The sequence below is a fragment of the Cetorhinus maximus genome, unplaced genomic scaffold (genome assembly GCF_964194155.1).
Source record: "Cetorhinus maximus unplaced genomic scaffold, sCetMax3.hap1.1 HAP1_SCAFFOLD_603, whole genome shotgun sequence".
Classification (NCBI taxonomy): Eukaryota; Metazoa; Chordata; class Chondrichthyes; order Lamniformes; family Cetorhinidae; genus Cetorhinus; species Cetorhinus maximus.
This window is the reverse complement of record NW_027596545.1, coordinates 203,186-224,874: the sequence shown is the minus strand read 5'-3', so window position 1 is coordinate 224,874 and position 21,689 is coordinate 203,186. Positions and strand designations below refer to the sequence as shown.

At 53.6% G+C, this 21,689-nt stretch overlaps 1 protein-coding gene across 1 annotated transcript; it reads left to right on the top strand.

Moving 5' to 3' along the window:
- The first annotated feature begins 15,364 nt into the window (after positions 1 to 15,364).
- On the top strand, positions 15,365 to 19,337 carry LOC144674275 (erythroblast NAD(P)(+)--arginine ADP-ribosyltransferase-like). Its single transcript, XM_078535701.1, has 2 exons — positions 15,365 to 15,428; positions 18,467 to 19,337. Exons 1-2 carry the CDS (start codon positions 15,365 to 15,367, stop codon positions 19,321 to 19,323), a joined length of 921 nt encoding a protein of 306 aa, XP_078391827.1. The 3' UTR covers positions 19,324 to 19,337.
- Positions 19,338 to 21,689: the final 2,352 nt, after the last annotated feature.

Here is a 21,689-nt window from a genome sequence, read left to right as displayed (position 1 = left end):
AGTACTGGGGGAGTGCTGCACTGTCAGTGGGTCAGTACTGAGGGAGTGCTGCACTGTCAGAGGGTCAGTACTGAGGGAATGCAGCTCTGTCGGAGGGTCAGTACTGGTGGAGTGCTGCACTGTCAGAGGGTCAGTACTGAGGGAGTGCTGCACTGTCGGCGGTTCAGTACTGAGGGAGTGCCGCACTGTCGGAGGGTCAGTACTGAGGCGTTGGTTCATTGTGTTGTTGGGGAAGAGACTGTATCACTGGGACTTGTCTCACTCTCTCTCTCTGATTCACAGCACAGCGGCTGGTCACCTCCCTGGTCAGCGATGGGGAAAGCTGTGGGATCCACACGGGTGGCAATGGGCTGGATATGGAAGAGAACTCGGCCGCGTATTGGTTCACACGGAGTGAAGATTGGGTAAACTTGGCGATCGAGTGTTTGAATGAAGAACTGAAGAGAAACAAGACATTCATGAATGTTTGGGATTTTGCAAGAAAGTTTTGGAATGGGCGCACCATTCCCCATGGTCTCCTTAAGGAGCACATGATCGTGGTCACTATGTACACCCATAATGTACCATTGTACAAGGCATTTAACGATGAGGTTCAGGAATATGGAAATAACGGTGTTAATATCCGCAATTACTCGTTCTTTAAGAGGGAAGATGAGATCTTAATCCCTCCCTACGAGAAGTTTGAGATTGTAAAGGCCGAGGGCTCAGGGGGAAACTGCAACTTCACCCTCCGCTCGGGAGGCTACGAGGGAGTTGAGGTGGGGCTGGAGAGGGACGGTAGTAACTGTCTGAGAGTTTACCGGGAGACCCTACCCTGGTGGGCCGGGTTTCTGATCGCCTTGGGGATCTTGGTCACTCTGGGGGGGTTAGGTGCATTTCTCTACAAGGGCTTCTCCCAGGAATAGATTCCAATTTCCCAACATCTCCCCGACCCTCAACCCCCATCCAATACTCCTCAAACACCGTCAAACCCTCCCCAACTCCCCAAACCTTAAACCCCATCCCTCCCCTCACACACCCTCAACCCCTCCCCACCTCCCCAACCCTCAACCCCCATCACTCCCCTCACACACCCTCAAACCCTCCCCACCTCCCCAACCCTCAACCCCCATCCCTCCACTCATACACCCTCAACCCCTCCCCACCTCCCCAACCCTCAACCCCCATCTCTCCCCTCACACACCCTCAAACCCTCCCCAACCTCGCACACCATCAACCCACATCCCTCCCCTCAACCCCTCCCCACCTCCCCTTACCTTCAATCCCCATCCCTCCACTCACATACCGTCAACCCCTCACCACCTCCCCAACGCTCAACCCCCATCCCTCCCCTCCCACACGCTCAACCACTCCCCACCTCCACAACCCTCAACCACCATCCCTCCCCTCACACAACCTCAACCCCTCCCCACCTCCCCAACCCTCAACCCCTATCCCTCCCCTCAACCCCTCCACAACCCTCAACCCCAATCCCTCCCCTCACACACCCTCAACCCCTCCCCACCTCTACAACCCTCAACCCCCATCCTCCCCTCACACACCCTCAACACCTCCCCACCTCCCCAAACCTCAATCCCCATCCCTCCCCTCACACACCCTCAACCCCTCCCCACCTCCGCAACCCTCAACCCCCATCCCTCCCCTCACACACCCTCAACCCCTCCCCACCTCCCCAACCCTCAACCCCCATCCCTCCCCTCACACACCCTCAACCCCTCCCCACCTTCCCAACCCTCAACCCCCATTCCTCCCCTCACACACCCTCAACCACTCACCACCTCCCCAACCCTGAACCCCCATCGCTCCCCTCACACACCCTCAACCCCTCCCCACCTCCCCAACCCTCAACCCCCATCCCTCCCCTCACACACCCTCAACCCCTCCCCACATCCCCAACCATCAACCCCCATCCATCCCCTCAACCCCACCCTTCATCCCCAACACTCAACCCCCATCCTTCCACTCACACACCCTCAACCCCTCCCCAACCTCGCACACCATCAACCCTCACGCGCCTAATGATCTAAACTCTGCCCTCATAATCCCTAACCATGTTCCCCGCATGGCAAACGATCAGGTCTGAGGGGCTGAATGGCCTCATCCTCTTGCTATCTGTGCAAACTGTATATTCAGGTCATGTTTGATAGATTGACAGTGTTTTAAATGTTGAATTAACAATGTTGACCTCAAATTAAAATAATTTGTGCTCTATCCTTTTCACAAGCAATATGTCAATAAAAACTAACGAGCAACTATCCAAATATCTCTGATCATTGTAACTTATCGGAATCTTGCTGTGCACACTCTATACGTTGAACTGGTGAAGTGGGCAGGCAGATGGCAATTGCAGTTTAACGTAGAGAGTGAAGTGGTTCATTTTGGGAGGAAGAATTTGGAGAGACAATATCAAATAAAGGGTACAATTCTAAAGGGGGTCAGGTTGAGTGAGCGGGTAATTAAGCAGACAGTATCCTGGGCTTTATTAATAGGGGTATAGATTACAAGAGCAGGGAGGTTATGTTAAACGTGTATAAAACACTGGCTCAGCCTCAACAAGAGAATTATGTCCAGTTCCAGGCATCACACTTCAGGGAGGATGAAAAAGGCTTCAGGGAGAGGGCAGAAAAGATTCAGAGAATGGTTCCAGGGATGAGTAAATTCAGGAATGGGAGATCAAAGGACAGTGATCAGGAGCAGGAACCCTGCTGATTTCCCCTCTGTCTCTCTAACTCAGGGATCAATGGACAGTGATCAGGAGCAGGAACACTGGCTGATTTCCCTTCTCTCTCTCTAACTCAGGGATCACAGGACAGTGATCAGGAGCAGGAACACTGGCTGATTTCCCCTCTCTCTCTCTAACTCAGGGATCAATGGACAGTGATCAGGAGCAGGAACCCTGGTTGATTTACCCTCTGACTCTAAACCCGGGATCACTGGACAGTGATCAGGAGCAGGAAACCTGGCTGATTTCCCCTCTCTCTCTCTAACTCAGGGATCAATGGACAGTGATCAGGAGCAGGAACACTGGCTGATTCCCCTATCTATTTCTCTCTCTCCCTCTCTCTCTCTAACCCAGGGATCACTGGACAATGATCGGGAGCAGGAACCCTGACTGATTTTCCCATTTCCATCTAACACCGGTACCACTGGTCAGTGATCAGGAGCAGGAACCCTGGCTGATTTCCCCTCTGTCTCAAACCCCAGGATCACTGGACAGTGATCAGGAGCAGGAACCCTGGCTGATTTCCCCTCTGTCTCAAACCCCAGGATCACTGGACAGTGATCAGGCAAAGGAATCCTGGCTGATTTCCCATCTCCATCTTACACAGGAACAACTGGACAGTGATCAGGAGCAGGAACCCTGGCTGATTTCCTGTCTCACTCTAACCCAGTGATCACTACACAGTGATCAGGAGCAGGAACCCTGGCTGATTTCCCCTCTCTCTCTAACCCAGGGATCACTTGACAGTGATCAGGAGCAGGAACCCTGGCTGATTTCCCCTATGTCTCTAATCAGGGATCACTGGACAGTGATCAGGCAAAGGAATCCTGGCTGATTTCCCATCTCCATCTTACACAGGAACAACTGGACAGTGATCAGGAGCAGGAAACCTGACTAATTTCCCCTCTCTCTCTAACCCAGGGATCACTGGACAGTGATCAGGAGCACGAAACCTGGCTGATTTACCCTCTGACTCTAAACCCAGGATCACTGGACAGTGATCAGGAGCAGGAACCCTGGCTGATTTCCCCTCTCTCTCTCTAACTCAGGGATCACTTGACAGTGATCAGGATCAGGAACATTGGCTGATTTCCCCTCTCTCTTTCTAACCCAGGGATCACAGGACAGTGATCAGGAGCAGGAACCCTGGCTGATTTTCCCATTTCCATCTAACACCGGTACCAATGGTCAGTGATCAGGAGCAGGAACCCTGGCTGATTTCCCCTCTGTCTCAAACCCCAGGATCACTGGACAGTGATCAGGCAAAGGAATCCTGGCTGATTTCCCATCTCCATCTTACACAGGAACAACTGGACAGTGATCAGGAGCAGGAAAACTGGTTGATTTCCCCTCTCTCTCTCTAACCCAGGGATCACTGGACAGTGATCAGGAGCTGGAAACCTGGCTGATTTCCCCTCTCTCTCTAACCCAGGTTCCACTTGTCAGTGATCAGGAGCAGGAACCCTGGGTGATTTCCCCTCTCTCTCTCAAACCCAGGGATCACTGGACAGTGATAAGGAGCAGGAACCCTGGGTGATTTCCCCTCTCTCTCTCTAACCCAGGGATCACTGGACAGTGATCAGGAGCAGGAACCATGGCTGATTTCACCTCTCTCTCTCTAATCCAGGGATCACTGGACAGTGATCAGGAGCAGGAACCCTGGCTGATTTCCCCTCTCTCTCTCTAACCCAGGGATCACTGGACAGTGATCAGGAGCAGGAACCCGGGCTGATTTCCCCTCTCTCTCTCTAACCCAGGGATCACTGGACAGTGATCAGGAGCAGGAACCCTGGCTGATTTCCACCTTCTCTCTAACCCGGGATCACTGGACAGTGATCAGGAGCAGGAACCCTGGCTGATTTCCCCTCTCTCTCTCTAACCCAGGGATCACTGGACAGTGATCAGGAGCAGGAACCCTGGCTGATTTCCACCTTCTCTCTAGCCCGGGATCACTGGACAGTGATCAGGAGCAGGAACCCTGGCTGATTTCACCTCTCTCTCTCTCTCTAACCCAGGGATCACTGGACAGTCATAAGGAGCAGGAACCCTGGCTGATTTCACCGCTCTCTCTCTCTCTAATCCAGGGATCACTGGACAGTGATAAGGAGCAGGAACCCTGGCTGATTTCACCTCTCTCTCTCTCTCTAACCCAGGGATCACTGGACAGTGATAAGGAGCGGGGGTCCTGGTTGATTTCTCCTCTTAACTTTAACCCAGGTATCACTGGACAGTGATCAGAACAGGAACACTGGCTGATTTCCCTTTCTGTCTCTTTCTCTCTCTCTGACCCAGATATTAGAGGACAGTGCTCGGGATGATTTCCGCTCTGTCTCTAGCCCTGGGATCACTGGACAGTGATCAGGAGCAGGAACCCGGGCTGATTTCCCCTCTCTCTCTCTCTAACCCAGGGATTACTGGTCATTGATCAGGAAAAGGAAGCCTGGCTGATTTCCCGTCTCTCTCTAACCCATTTCACAGTGTTCAAGAGCAGGAACCCTGGCTGATTTCCCCTCTCTCTCTAACCCAGGGATCACTGGACAGTGATCAGGAGCAGGAACCCTGGCTGATTTCCCCTCTCTTTCTAACCCAGGGACCACTGGACAGTGATCAGGAGCAGGAACCCTGGCTGATTTCCTCTCTCTCACTCTCTCTCACTCACTCTCTCTCTCATTTTCTCTCTTACACTCACTCACTCACTCTCTCTCACTCACTCTCTCTCACTCATTCTCTCTCACTCACTCTCTCTCACTCACTCTCTCTCACTCACTCTCTCCCTCTCACTCTCATTCCAACATCATTGGACAGTGATCGGCAGCAAGATCCCTGGCTGATTTCCCAACTCCATCTAACACAGGAACCAATGGACAGTGATCAGGAGCAGGAACCCTGGCTGATTTCCACCCTCTCTCTAACCCGGGATCACTGGACAGTGATCAGGAGCAGGAACCCTGGCTGATTTCCACCCTCTCTCTAACCCGGGATCACTGGACAGTGATCAGGAGCAGGTACCCTGGCTGATTTCCCCTCTCTCTCTCTAACCAGGGATCACTGGACAGTGATCAGGAGCTGGAAACCTGGTTGATTTCCCCTCTCTCTCTCTAACCCAGGGATCACTGGACAGTGATCAGGAGCAGGAACCCTGGCTGATTTCCCCTCTCTCTCTCAAACCCAGAGATCACTGGACAGTGATAAGGAGCAGGAACCCTGGCTGATTTCCACTCTCTCTCTAACCCTGTGAACACTGGACAGTGATCAGGAGCAGGAACCCTGGCTGATTTCCCCTCTCTCTCTCTAACCCAGGGATCACTGGACAGTGATCAGGAGCAGGAACCCTGGCTGATTTCCACCTTCTCTCTAACCCGGGATCACTGGAGAGTGATCAGGAGCAGGAACCCTCTCTGATTTCACCTCTCTCTCTCTCTCTAACCCAGGGATCACATGGTCAGTGATAAGGAGCAGGAACCCTGGCTGATTTCCCCTCTCTCTCTAACCCTGTGACCACTGGACAGTGATCAGGAGCAGGAACCCTGGCTAATTTCACCTCTCTCTCTCTCATCCAGGGATCACTGGACAGTGATCAGGAGCAGGAACCCGGGCTGATTTCCCCTCTCTCTCTCTCTAACCCAGGGATCACTGGACAGTGATCAGGAGCAGGAACCCTGGCTGATTTCCACCTTCTCTCTAACCCGGGATCACTGGACAGTGATCAGGAGCAGGAACCCTGGCTGATTTCCCCTCTCTCTCTCTAACCCAGGGATCACTGGACAGTGATCAGGAGCAGGAACCCTGGCTGATTTCCACCTTCTCTCTAACCCGGGATCACTGGACAGTGATCAGGAGCAGGAACCCTGGCTGATTTCACCTCTCTCTCTCTCTCTAACCCAGGGATCACTGGACAGTCATAAGGAGCAGGAACCCTGGCTGATTTCACCGCTCTCTCTCTCTCTAATCCAGGGATCACTGGACAGTGATAAGGAGCAGGAACCCTGGCTGATTTCACCTCTCCCTCTCTCTCTAACCCAGGGATCACTGGACAGTGATAAGGAGCGGGGGCCCTGGTTGATTTCTCCTCTTAACTTTAACCCAGGTATCACTGGACAGTGATCAGAACAGGAACACTGGCTGATTTCCCTTTCTGTCTCTTTCTCTCTTTCTGACCCAGATATTAGAGGACAGTGCTCGGGATGATTTCCGCTCTGTCTCTAGCCCTGGGATCACTGGACAGTGATCAGGAGCAGGAACCCGGGCTGATTTCCCCTCTCTCTCTAACCCAGGGATTACTGGTCATTGATCAGGAAAAGGAAGCCTGGCTGATTTCCCGTCTCTCTCTAACCCATTTCACAGTGTTCAAGAGCAGGAACCCTGGCTGATTTCCCCTCTCTCTCTAACCCAGGGATCACTGGACAGTGATCAGGAGCAGGAACCCTGGCTGATTTCCCCTCTCTTTCTAACCCAGGGACCACTGGACAGTGATCAGGAGCAGGAACCCTGGCTGATTTCCTCTCTCTCACTCTCTCTCACTCACTTTCTCTCTCATTTTCTCTCTTACACTCACTCACTCACTCTCTCTCACTCACTCTCTCTCACTCATTCTCTCTCACTCACTCTCTCTCACTCACTCTCTCTCACTCACTCTCTCCCTCTCACTCTCATTCCAACATCATTGGACAGTGATCGGCAGCAAGATCCCTGGCTGATTTCCCAACTCCATCTAACACAGGAACCAATGGACAGTGATAAGGAGCAGGAACCCTGGCTGATTTCCACCCTCTCTCTAACCCGGGATCACTGGACAGTGATCAGGAGCAGGAACCCTGGCTGATTTCCACCCTCTCTCTAACCCGGGATCACTGGACAGTGATCAGGAGCAGGAACCCTGGCTGATTTCCCCTCTCTCTATCTAACCCGGGATCACTGGACAGTGATCAGGAGCAGCAACCCTGGCTGATTTCACCTCTCTCTCGCTCTCTAACCCAGGGATCACTGGACAGTGATAAGGAGTGGGGGCCCTGGTTGATTTCTCTTCTCTAACTTTAACCCAGGTATCACTGGACAGTGATCAGAACAGGAACACTGGCTGATTTCCCTTTCTGTCTCTTTCTGTCTCTCTGACGCAGACATTAGAGGACAGTGATCGAGGTGATTTCCCCTCTCTCTCTAACCCAGGGATCACTGGTCATTGATCAGGAAAAGGAAGCCTGGCTGATTTCCCGTCTCTCTCTAACCCATTACACAGTGTTCAAGAGCAGGAACCCTGGTTGATTTCCTGTCTCTGTCTCTGACTCTGTCTCTGTCTCTGTCTTTGTCACTCTGTGCCAGACATCACTGGTCACTAATCAGGAGCAGGAACCCTGGCTGCTTTCCCATCTCCATCTAACACAGGTACCACTGGACAGTGATCAGGAACAGGAACCCTGGCTGATTTCCCCTCTCTCTCTAACCCAGGGATCACTGGACAGTGATCAGGAGCAGGAACCCTGGCTGATATCACATCTCCATCTAACCCAGGGATCACTGGACAGTGATCAGAAGCAGGAACCCTGGCTGATTTCCCCCCTCTCTCTCTAACCCAGGGATCACTGGACAGTGATCAGGAGCAGGAACCCTGGCTGATTTCCCCCCTCTCTCTCTAACCCAGGGATCACTGGACAGTGATCAGGAGCAGGAACCCTGGCTGATTTCCCCTCTCTCTCTCTAACCCAGGGATCACTGGACAGTGATCAGGAGAAGGAACCCTGGCTGATTTCCCCTCTCTCTCTAACCCGGGATCACCGGGCAGTGATCAGGAGCAGGAACCCTGGGTGATTCCCCCTCTCTCTCTAACCCAGGGATCACTGGACAGTGATCAGGAGCAGGAACCCTGGCTGATTTCCTCTCTCTCTCTCTAACCCATGGACCACTGGACAGTGATCAGGAGCAGGAACCCTGGCTGATTTCCTCTCTCTCTCTCTAACCCATGGACCACTGGACAGTGATCAGGAGCAGGAACCTTGCCTGATTCCCTCTCTCTCTCTAACCCAGGGATCACTGGACAGTGATCAGGAGCAGGAACCCTGGCTGATTCCCCCTCTCTCTCTAACCCATGGACCACTGGACAGTGATCAGGAGCAGGAACCTGTGTGATTTCCTCTCTCTCTCTAACCCAGGGACCACTGGACAGTGATCATAAGGAGGAACCCTGCCTGATTCCCTCTCTCACTCTCTCTCACTCTCTCTCAATCTCTCTCACCCTCTCTCACCCTCTCTCACCCTCTCTCACTCTCTCTCACTCTCTCTCACCCTCTCTCACCCTCTCTCAACCATTCTCACCCTCTCTCAACCTCTCTCACCCTCTCTCACCCTCTCTCACCCTCTCTCCCCCTGTCTCACTCTCTCTCACTCTCTATGACCCAGACATCACTGTACAGTGATCGGGAGCAGGAACCCTGGCTGATTTCCAATCTCCATCTAACCCAGAGACCACTGGACAGTGATAAGGAGCAGGAACCCTGGCTGATTTCCACAGTCAATCTAACCCGGGGATTCACTGGACAGTGATAAGGAACAGTGGTCCTGGCTGATATCTCCTCTCTCTCTAAACCCAGGTGCCCAAAGGACAGTGATCAGGGCCACGAGTCCTGTCGGATATCCCTTCTGTCTCTCTCTATCTCTCTCTAGCCCAGGGATCACATTACAGTGATCGGGAGCAGGAACCCTGGCTGATTTCCCCTCTCTCTCTCTAACCCAGGGATCACTGGACAGTGATCAGGAGCAGGAACCCTGGCTGATTTCTCCTCTCTATCTCTAACCCAGGGATCACTGGACAGTGATCAGGAGCAGGATCTCTGGCTGAATTCCCGCTCTCTTCTTATCACAGGTATCACTGGATAGTGATCAGGAGCAGGAACCCTGGCTGATAGCTCCTCTCTATCTCTAACCCAGGGATCACTGGACAGTGATCAGGAGCAGGAACCCTGGCAGATTTCCCTTCTCTCTCTCTCTAACCCAGGGATCACTGGACAGTGATCAGGAGCAGGAACCCTGGCTGATTTCCCCTCTCTCTCTAACCCAGGGATCACTGGACAGTGATCAGGAGTTGGAAACCTGGCTGATTTCCTCTCTCTTTCTAACCCAGGGATCACTGGACAGTGATCAGGAGCAGGAACCCTGGCAGATTTCCCCTCTCTCTCTAACCCAGGGATCACTGGTCAGTGATCAGGAGCAGGAACATTGGCTGATATCCCCTCTCTCTTTCTAACCCAGGGATCACTGGACAGTGATCGGGAGCAGGAACCCTGGCTGATTTCCCCTCTCTCTCTAACCCAGGGATCACTGGACAGTGATCAGGAACAGTTTTGATCTCCCTCTAGTGTCCGAACATTGCCAGGGCAGGTACAGGACATTGATAAGGAGTAAAGCTCCATCAACATTCTGCACATCCAACGCATCAAACCCACCTTCCTCTGATTTCCCCAACTCCCACTTTCTCCCCATCATCCTCAATCCCACCTGCTCCTCATATCCTTCATTCCCACTTTACGAAACATCCCTCAATCCCAGCATCTCCCCGTATCCCTCAATCCCACCTTCTCCCCGTATCCCTCCATCCCACATTCTCCCCATATCCCTCAATCCCACCTTCTCCCCATATCCCTCAATCCCACCTTCTCCCCATATCCCTCAATCCCACCTTCTGCCCACGCGCCCCAATCCCACCTTCTCCCCATATCCCTCAATCCCACTTTCTCCCCACGCCCCCCAATCCCACCTTCTCTCCATATCTCTCAATCCCACCTTCTCTCCATATCCCTCAATCCCACCTTCTCCCCATATCCCACAATCCCACCTTCTCTCCATAACCCTCAATCCCACCTTCTCTCCATATCCCTCAATCCCACCTTCTCTCCATATCCCTCAATCCCACCTTCTCCCCGTATCCCTCAATCCTACCTTCTCCCCATATCCCTCAATCCCACCTTCTCCCCATATCCCTCAATCCCACCTTCTCCCCACGCCCCTCAATCCCACCTTCTCCCCATATCCCTCAATCCCACCTTCTCCCCATGTCCCTCAATCCCACCTTCGCCCCACGCCCCTCATTCCCACCTTCTCCCCATGCCCCTCAATCCCACCTTCTCCCCACGCCCCTCAATCCCACCTTCTCCCCATATCCCTCAATCCCAACTTCTCCCCATATCCATCAATCCCACCTTCTCCCCATATCCCTCAATCCCACCTTCTCCCCACGCCCCTCAATCCCACCTTCTCCCCACGCCCCTCAATCCCACCTTCTCTCCATATCCCTCAATCCCACCTTCTCTACAAATCCCTCCATCCCACCTTCTCTCCATATCCCTCAATCCCAGCATCTCCCCGTATCCCAAAATCCCACCTTCTCCCCATATCTCTCAATCCCACCTTCTCCCCACGCCCCTCAATCCCACCTTCTCCCCACGCCCCTCAATCCCACCTTCTCTCCATATCCCTCAATCCCACCTTCTCTACAAATCCCTCCATCCCACCTTCTCTCCATATCCCTCAATCCCAGCATCTCCCCGTATCCCTCAATCCCACCTTCTCCCCATATCCCTCAATCCCAACATCCCCCCCACGCCCCTCAATCCCTCCTTCTCTCCATATCCCTCAATCCCACCTTCTCACCATTACGTGTGTTTTGGACACTATCATTTTTTGCCTCCATTTCTATTCACCTTCAGGTGAAGCACAGATTCTGTCTTTGAAACTGGATAAGGTTATTCCCTGGAAACTGGCTCCATTTTTCCGAGATGAAGGATCTCTCAGCACTCCGCCCTGTACGGAGAATGTCGTTTGGACTGTTATGGAGTGCCCCATGTCTATGAGTATCTCACAGGTACAGTTCTGTTAGCAACCCTCCGCACGTCCGCGACAGAGACCAGGGGAGAGATCGATGCATTGGGGTAACTTCAGATCATGTGGAGAGAGGAACAGGAGGAGGCCATTCAGCCCCTCGAGCCTGATATCTCTTCCAATCGGCCATGGCTCTGAACCCCCAGATTTTCAGCAGAGGGTCCGATGATCTTCTCCTGCCCCGAGAGACAGGTCAGGCATTTACCGACCTCACTGAGTGAGACTCAGTGCAGAGGAAGACTCTGGCTCATTCCAGGCAGTTTGTGGAGAGCTCACCTGAGATAACACAGCCTGATGTACACCATTGCATCGAGGTGGTCACAGACACCATGTTCCCAAAGACGTGGAATATCATCACCTTCCTACAGGATAACCACAGTCGAATGGATACAGCCTATGGGTAGCCTATGCTCATGTGTTAAGGGGTGATCGTGCTAACCACTCGCTCTAAAACAGGTCATTTCTTGAAATGCACTCAACTCCTCCTCACCTCCTCAACTCCTCCTCACCTCCTCAACTCCTCCTCACTGAACTGTACTAGCCATGTAAATACTGTGGCTACAAACGCAGTTCAGCGGTTGGGAATCCTGTGGTCAGTAACTCACTTCCTGTCTCCCCAAAGCCTGTCCACCATCTACAAGGCACAAGTCAGGAGTGTGATGGGATACTCCCCACTTGCCTGGATGAGTGCAGCTCCCACAACACTCAAGAAGCTCGACACCGTCCAGGACAAAGCAGCCCCGCTTGATGGGCACCACATCCACAAACATTCACTCCCTCCACCAACACAGCATCCGAGGGTTTCCAACCTCCAATCTCCAAGACCTCGTCTTGAGGGCACTCGCTTGAGGGGGCAGGCGGAGGCAGAGAGTGTGCGCTGGGCGCCGGCAGTCGGAGGGATGTTGGAGACCAGGGCCATGCTGGGTCGAAACCGGATGATGAGCCTATGGAGTTGTCCGTTAGGCGTCAGATGCTGGATGTGCAGTGGTATGTCCGGGAGGATCTGGTGGAGATCCGTGTGGGTCTGAGTGCCAGGCTCTCTGCTGTGGAGGAGTCCATGTGAAGCATGATCACTGCGTTAACCCTCACGGCCGAGCGTCCTGACTCCTCCATTGAGAGAGCGGCCACTCACATGGAGAGGCAGCACCAGCGACAGAATCAGGGGTTCCTGGGGATGCGCTCGGACCTGCAAGCCCTCAACACAGGCACTGACCTCAGGTGGTCAGTGCCCGTGTGGGAGATGGATGAGGCACCCAGCATCCCAGTGAGGTGCCCGTCCGTCAATGGTGAGCCGGGAGGTCCAGAACGACCTCGCGTTGGCGCACAAGCTGTCTGACATCTCTGCGGGCTCCTCTGTGACCTTCAGAGCCACTGGCATTGGGTGTCCACCCACACAGTCAGAGCTGATCCCAGTCCCACTCATCTGTCCAAATGGAGGTCACTGTCTCCCTGGAGAGACGAAGCCTCCTTCGGCACTGCACCTCGGACATATTGAGGTAGCTGCATCGCCGCCTGTAAACTCTGGCAGCAGGATAGCAGCGCTCTCTGCGGACCCTTCCGACTTAGACTACCAGCTGGCCCTGCTCCCCTTGTGCCAGCGCCTCTCCTCCCCACAGGTACCCTCCCCTGGAAGCTGCATTGGGATACCCGGCCTCCTCTCCCTTCTTCCCCTCTCTCCCTCCTCAGGCGGGGTGCGTCCAGCGGAGACCACAATCCCCATTCCCAGGGTGATGGAAGGCTGTCTGGTAACTGGAAGGGTCCCACACAGTCTGAATCCTCCGGGGTCCTTGGAGACACCAATGAGGCCTGAAATGAAGCCTGGAAATGCTCAGAATGAAACCCCGAATGGAGATGAAGCTACCAAGTACCAAAAACACACCAACAGCAAACGATCTCCTGAACTCCTCACGACTCGCGCTGGCAATGCTGCTGACCCTTTTTATCCCACCCGTGGAGGAGGGTTTTGAAATTGTCGGCTGCCCACCTGCCCGTTTTGCCCATGCGACAAGGGCAAATTCGCACTCAGGCAACGCGGAATCGGATTTTAACGGCTTAAGTGACCTTTTAATTGATGGCGGGTGGGGTTTTTCTGACTTTTCTCTCTTTCTAACTGGACTCCTGTTGCTAGGTAACAGCACAGTTTTTTTTTCTACCTTGTGCTTGTGAGACCTTCCCTTCAAGTGTCGTAAAACCTCATTAGTAATGCAGGTATACAAACAGAGCATGGAGATGCAATCTCCACTGAAAAATGAAACTGGGCCACTGGTTTCATCTTTTAACCCACAAATAGGGAAAAATATACATTAAACTATCTCTAGATCCTAACACCTTGAGCTAACTGACCCCTCCTGGACCATATAGAGTCCAGGATACACTCCCCGCTCGGATCAATTCCTGCCATATCTGTGAGCAGTGCTTCGTTCAACTTTGACCTTTCTCCTAGTTTGACCTCCTGGTTAAACCACTCAGTGAGAGACGTGCTCAGTTCCTGTCTCCACAAACTGTGCTGAAACCACAAGTGCTGGGCCATGACCAGGTCTCCACTTCACCTGTGTCTCTCCCCTATCTCATCTGCTCCATGAAACTGATTCTCTGTTTATATCTCGCTCTCTCATTCCCCCCACCACCAGCAATCCCAATCGCTCACCCGGGCTATCTCTCTGTCACATCCAGGACCTACAAACATCCCCATCTCTACAACCAAATCCAGCCCCTACAACCCTCCCTATCTCTGTAACCTCCAGCCCCTACAACACCCAATATCTCTACAACCTCTTCCAGCCGCTACAACCCCCGCAATCTCTGAAGTCTCCTCCAGCCCCTAAAACACCCCCTATCTCTGAAGCCTCCTCCTGACCCTACAACTCTCCCTATCTCTATAGCCTCCTTCAGCCCCTACGACCCTCCCTATCTCTGAAACCTCCTACAACCCTCCCTGTCTCTATAACCTCCTCCAGATCCTACAACCCTCCCTATCTCTGTAACCTCCTCCAGATCCTACAACCCTCCCTATCTCTGTAACCTCCTCCAGATCCTACAACCCTCCCTATCTCTGTAACCTCCTCCAGACCTTACAACACTCCCTATCTCTGTAACATCCTCCAGCCCCTGCAACCCTCCCTATCTCTGTAACCTTATCCAGACCCTACAATCCTCCCTGTCTCTGAAACATTCTACAGCCCTCCCTATCTCTGTAACCTCCTCCAGCCCCTACAACCCTACCTATCTCGGTAACCTCCTCCAGCCCCTACAAAGTCTCTCTGTCTCTGTAACCCTCCTCCAGCCCCTACAAACCCTCCCTGTCTCTGTAACCTTCTCCAACCCCAACAACCATCCCTGTCTCTGTAACCGCCTCCAGCCCCTACAACCCTCCCTATCTCGGAAACCTCCTCCAGCCCCTAAAACCCTCGCTGTCTCTGTAAACCTCCTCCAGCCCCTACAAACCCTCCCTGTCTCTTTAACCTTCTCCAGCACCTACAAACCTCCCTATCTCTGTAACCTCCTCCAGCCCCTACAACCCTCCCTAACTTTGTAACCTCCTCCAGCCCATACAACCATCCCTATCTCTGTAACCTCCTTCAGCCCCTCTTGTTTACACACGAATCGGGGTTCCAGGAAGTACAGTGCACCGAAGGATTGTGCACGTTTCTCAGTGTGTGGGTTAAACAAACTATCACAAAATGTAGGTGCAGCTCAGAGCCAGGTACTGGTCACGTACAAGATCAGAAATGAGAAAATCAGAGTGAGGTCCATTTCCAGGAATGTGAAAGTTTAATGCATCAAATGTGGAGATTATACAAGATGAGGTGGTTCATTTACGTTTACCTCCTGATAGGCTGTGAGTATTTACACACTGACTGCAAACCTCAAAAGAATCCGTCCCTTATCTTTGAGGTGGTTATCTTTACAACATTTTGGTCTCTATCTCACTGGGTTTTACTGTCCCTCTCTCTCTCTCGTAAACGTGACTCTGAAACTGGTGGGTTCGGGACCTGCACAGTGACAAGTCCAGACAGACATCCCCAGGCATTTTCTGATGGGGGTTCATACGGACTCGAAACGTTAACCTGGCTCCACTCTCCACACACGCTGCCACATCTGCTGAGTTATTCCAGCATCTTCCGTCTTTATTTCACATTTCCATCATCAGCAGGATTATGCTGCCTGTACTGAGGGAGTGCCGCACTGTCGGTGGGTCAGTACTGAGGGAGTGCAGCGCTGTCGGAGGGTCAGTGCTGAGGGAGTGCTGCACTGTCGGAGGGTCAGTACTGAGGGAGTGCAGCGCTGTCGGAGGGTCAGTACTGAGGGAGTGCCGCACTGTCAGAGGGTCAGTACTGAGGGAGTGCCGCACTGTCGGAGGGTCAGTACTGAGGGAGTGCTGCACTGTCGGAGGGTCAGTACTGAGGGAGTGCTGCACTGTCAGAGGGTCAGTACTGAGGGAGTGCCGCACTGTCGGAGGGTCAGTACTGAGGGAGTGCTGCACTGTCGGAGGGTCAGTGCTGAGGGAGTGCCGCACTGTCGGAGGAACAGTACTGAAGGAGTGCTGCACTGTCGGAGGGTCAGTGCTGAGGGAGTGCAGCACTGTCGGAGGGACGGCACTGAGGGAGTGCAGCACTTTTGGAGTGTCAGTGCTTAGGGAGTGCTGCACTGTCGGAGGAACAGTACTGAGGGAGTGCCGCACTGTCGGAGGGACGGTACTGAGGGAATATAGCACTGTTGGAGGGTCAGTACTGAGGGAGTGCTGCACTGTCGGAGGGACAGTAGAGAGGGAGTGCAGCAGTGTCGGGGGGAAGGTACTGAGTGAGTCCAGTGCTGTGGGAGGAACAGTATTAAGGGAGTACAGCACTGTTGGAGTGACGCTATTGTGGGAGTGCAGCACTATCGGTGGGTCAGTACTGAGGGAATGCAAGACTGTGGAAGGGACGGTACTGAGGGAGTGCTGCACTGTTGGAGGGACAGTATTGAGGGAGTGCAGCACTGTCGGATGGTCAGTGCTGAGGGAATGCTGCACTGTCGAAGGGTCAGTACTGAGGGAGTGCTGCACTGTCGGAGGGTCAGTACTGAGGGAGTGCTGCACTGTCGAAGGGTCAGTACTGAGGGAGTGCTGCACTGTCAGAGGATCAGTACTGAGGGAGTGCCGCACTGTCGGAGGGTCAGTAATGAGGGAGTGCAGCACTGTCGGAGGGTCAGTACTGAGGGAGTGTTGCACTGTCGGAGGGTCAGTACTGAGGGAGTGCCGCACTGTCGGAGGGTCAGTACTGAGGGAGTGCTGCACTGTCGGAGGGTGAGTAATGAGGGAGTGCCGCTCTGTCGGAGGGTCAGTACTGAGGGAGTGCTGCACTGTCGGAGGGTCAGTACTGAGGGAGTGTTGCACTGTCGGACGGTCAGTACTGAGGGAGTGGTGCACTGTCGGAGGGTCAGTAGTGAGGGAGTGCTGCACTGTCGGAGGCTCAGTACTGAGGGAGTGCCGCACTGTCGGAGGGTCAGTACTAAGGGAGTGCTGCACTGTCGGAGGGTCAGTACTGAGGGAGCGCCGCTCTGTCGGTTGGTCAGCACTGAGGGTTTGCAGCACTGTCGGAGGGTCAGTTCTGATGGAGTGCTGCACTGTCGAAGAGTCAGTACTGAGGGAGTGCTGCACTGTCAGAGGGTCAGCACTGAGGGAGTGCTGCACTGTCGGAGGGTCAGTACTGAGGGAGTGCTGCACTGTCGGAGGGTCAGTACAGAGGGAGTGTTGCACTGTCGGGGGGTCAGTACTGAGGGAGTGCTGCACTGTCGGAGGGTCAGTAGTGAGGGAGTGCTGCACTGTCGGAGTGTCAGTACTGAGGGAGTGCCGCACTGTCGGAGGGTCAGTACTAAGGGAGTGCTGCACTGTCGGAGGGTCAGTACTGAGGGAGCGCCGCACTGTCGGAGGTTCAGTACTGAGGGAGTGCCGCACTGTCGGAGGGTCAGTACTGAGGGAGTGCTGCACTGTCGGAGGGTCAGTACTGAGGGAGTGCTGCACTGTCGGAGGGTCAGTACTGAGGGAGCGCCGCTCTGTCGGAGGGTCAGTACTGAGGGAGTGCCGCACTGTCGGAGGGTTAGTACTGAGGAAGTGCTTCCTTGTAGAAGGGCCAGGAATCAGAGGACAATGCACTGCAATGCACTATCTCTGTAATCTTCCTTCAGACCCTACAACACTTGCTACATCTGACACCTCCCCCGGATTGTACAACCCTACTTATCTCTGTAACCTCATCCAGCCCCTACAAACATCCCTATCTCTGTAACCTCCTCCAGCCCCCTACAACCCTCCCTATCTCTGTAACCTCCTCCAGCCCCCTACAACCCTCCCTATCTCTGTAACCTCCTCCAGCCCCCTACAACCCTCCCTATCTCTGTAACCTCCTCCAGCCCCTACAACCCTCCCTATCTCTGTAAAATCCTCCAGCCTCTACAACCCTCCCTCACTCTGTAACCTCCTCCAGCCCCTACAACCCTATCTGTGTAACCTCCTCCAGCAACTACAACCCTCCCTATCTCTGTAACACTCCTACGACCCTCTGAGATCTCTGCACTCCTCCAATTCCGGCCACTTGACCATCCCCCCATTCCCATCGCTCCACCATCGGCAGCCGTGCCTTCAGCTGCCTGGGGTCCCCGAGCTCTGGAATTCCCTCCCTAATCCTCTCCACCTTTTTCCCTCCTGTCCGATTGCCTTTCCAATCTCTCTCTCTCTCTCTCTTTGAGCGATCTCTCCCTGAAATCCCCTTCTGTCTTTCCGTGTCATGGTGGGTTTCTGATACAAACTGTCACTGCTGTGAGGCGTTGGCTCATTGTGTTGTTGTGGAAGAGACTGTATCACTGGGACTTGTCTCACTCTCTCTCTCTGATTCACAGCACAGGGACTGGTCACCTCCCTGGTCAGCGATGGGGAAAGCTGTGGGATCCACACGGGTGGCAATGGGCTGGATATGGAAGAGAACTCGGCCGCGTATTGGTTCACACGGAGTGAAGATTGGGACAACTTGGCGATCGAGTGTTTGAATGAAGAACTGAAGAGAAACAAGACATTCATGAATGTTTGGGATTTGGCAAGAAAGTTTTGGAATGGGCGCACCATTCCCCACGGTCTCCTTAAGGAGCACATGATCGTGGTCACTATGTACACCCATGATGGACCATTGTACAAGGCATTTAACGATGAGGTTCATGAATATGGAAATATCAACATATACAACTCCAAATTTAAACTGAAGAGCTTCCACTATCTCCTAACCATCGCTCTCCAGGCATTGAGAGATCATTCCAAACAGTTACACGCTTATCGCGGGTTGAACATTCCCATGTCTGGGAGACGGGGCCAGGAGATGAGGTTTGGGAGATTCGCCTCCACCTCCCTCAACAGAAGAGTTGCCGAGAGATTTGGAAACAGGACTTTCTTTTTGCTAAACACGGCTTACGGTGTCAAGATCCCCAATTACTCGTTCTTTAAGGAGGAAGATGAGATCTTAATCCCTCCCTACGAGAAGTTTGAGATTGTAAAGGCCGAGGGCTCAGGGGGAAACTGCAACTTCACCCTCCGCTCGGGAGGCTACGAGGGAGATGAGGTGGGGCTGGAGAGGGACGGTAGTGACTGTCTGAGAGTTTACCGGGAGACCCTACCCTGGTGGGTCTGGTTTCTGATCGCCTTGGGGATCTTGGTCACTCTGGGGGGGTTAGGTGCATTTCTCTACAAGGGCTTCTCCCAGGAATAGATTCCAATTTCCCAACATCTCCCCGACCCTCAACCCCATCCAATACCCCTCACACACCCTCAACCCCTCCCCAACTCCCCAAACCTTAACCCCCATCCCTCCCCTCACACACCCTCAACCCCTCCCCACCTCCCCAACCCTCAACCCCCATCCCTCCCCTCACACACCCTCAACCCCTCCCCATCTCCCCAAACCTGAACCCCCATCCCTCCCCTCACACACCCTCAACCCCTCCCCATCTCCCCAAACCTGAACCCCCATCACTCCCCTCACACACCCTCAAACCCTCCCCACCTCCCCAACCCTCAACCCCCATCCCTCCCCTCACACACCCTCAACCCCTCCCCACCTCCCTAACCCTCAATCCCCATCCCTCCCCTCACATACCCTCAACCACTCCCCACCGCCCTAACGCTCAACCCCCATCCCTCCCCTCACACACCCTCAACCACTCCCCACCTCCCCAATCCTCAACCCCCATCCCTCCCCTCACACACCGTCAACCACACCCCACCTCCCCAACCCTCAACCCCCATCCCTCCCCTCACACACCCTCACCCCTCCCCTCCACCCCAACCCTCAACCCCCATCCATCTGCTCAACCCCTCCCCAACCCTCAACCCCCATCCCTTCCCTCACACACCCTCAACCCCTCCCCACCTCCCCAACCCTCAACCCCAATCCCTCCCCTCACACACCCTCAACCCCTTCCCACCTCCCCAACCCTCAACCCCCATCCCTCCCCTCATTCACCCTCAGATTGTCTCCACCTCCCCAGCCCTCAACCCCCATCCCTCCCCTCACACACGCTCATCCACTCACCACCTCCCCAACCCTCAACCCCCATCCCTCCCCTGACACACCCCAACCCCTCCCCACCTCCCCAATGCTCAAACCCCATCCCTCTCCTCACACACCCTCAATCCCTCCCCACGTCCGCGACCCTCAACCCCCATCCCTCCCCTCACACACCCTCAACCCCTCCCCACCTCCCCAACCATCAACCCCAATCCATCCCCTCAACCCCACCCCACCTCCCCAACCCTCAACCCCCATCCCACCCCTCACACACCCTCAATCCCTCCCCACCTCCGTGACCCTCAACCCCCCTCCCTCCCCTCACACACCCTCAACCCCTCCCCAACCTCGCACACCATCAACCCTCACCAGCCTAATGATCAAAACTCTGCCCTCACGCTCCCTAACCATGTTCCCCACATGGCAAACGATCAGGTCTGAGGGGCTGAATGGCCTCCTCCTCTTCCTATCTGTGCAAACTGTATATTAAGGTCATGTTTGATAGATTGACAGTGTTTTAAATGTTGAATTAACAATGTTGACCTCAAATTAAAATAATTTGTGCTCGATCCTTTTCACAAGCAATATGTCAATAAAAACTAACGAGCAACTATCCAAATATCTCTGATCATTGTAACTTATTGGAATCTTGCTGTGCACACTCTATACGTTGAACTGGTGAAGTGGGCAGGCAGATGGCAATTGCAGTTTAACGTAGAGAGTGAAGTGGTTCATTTTGGTAGGAAGAATTTGGAGAGACAATATCAAATAAAGGGTACAATTCTAAAGGGGGTCAGGGTGAATGAGCGGGTAATAAAGCAGACAGTATCCTGTGCTTTATTAATAGGGGTATAGATTACAAGGGCAGGGAGGTTATGTTAAACGTGTATAAAACACTGGCTCAGCCTCAACAAGAGAATTGTGTCCAGTTCCAGGCATCACACTTCAGGGAGGATGAAAAAGGCTTCAGCGAGAGGGCAGAAAAGATTCTGAGAATGGTTCCAGGGGTGAGGAAATTCAGGAATGGGAGATCAACGGGCTGTGATCAGGAGCAGGAACCCTGGCTAATTTCCCCTCTGTCTCTAACCCCAGGATGACAGGACAGTGATCAGGAAAAGGAATCCAGGCTGATTTCCCATCTCACTCAAACCCAGGGATCATTACACAGTGGATCAGGAGCAGGAAACCTGGCTTATTTCCCCCCTCTCTCTCTCTAACCCAGGGATCACTGGACAGTGATCAGGAGCAGGAACCCTGGCTGATTTCCCCTCTCTCTTTCTAACCCAGGGATCACTGGACAGTGATCAGGAGCAGGAACCCTGGCTGATTTCCCCTCTCTCTCTCTCTAACCCAGGGGTCACTGGACAGTGATCAGGAGCAGGAACCCTGGCTGATTTCCCCTCTCTCTCTCTAACCCAGGGATCACTGCACAGTGATCAGCAGCAGGAACCCTGGCTGATTTCCCCTCTCTCTCTAACCCAGGGATCACTGCACAGTGATCAGGAGCAGGAACCCTGGCTGATTTCCCCTCTCTCTCTAACACAGGGATCACTGGACAGTGATCAGGA

Excerpts from the sequence above, each read along its gene's own strand:
- LOC144674275 (XM_078535701.1), top strand. The coding sequence starts at position 15,365 with ATGCATCAAATGTGGAGATTATACAAGATGAGGTGGTTCATTTACGTT. Across the intron at positions 15,429-18,466 it reads CGTTTACCTCCTGATAGGCT|CACAGGGACTGGTCACCTCC; the intron begins GTGAGTATTTAC and ends TCTGATTCACAG.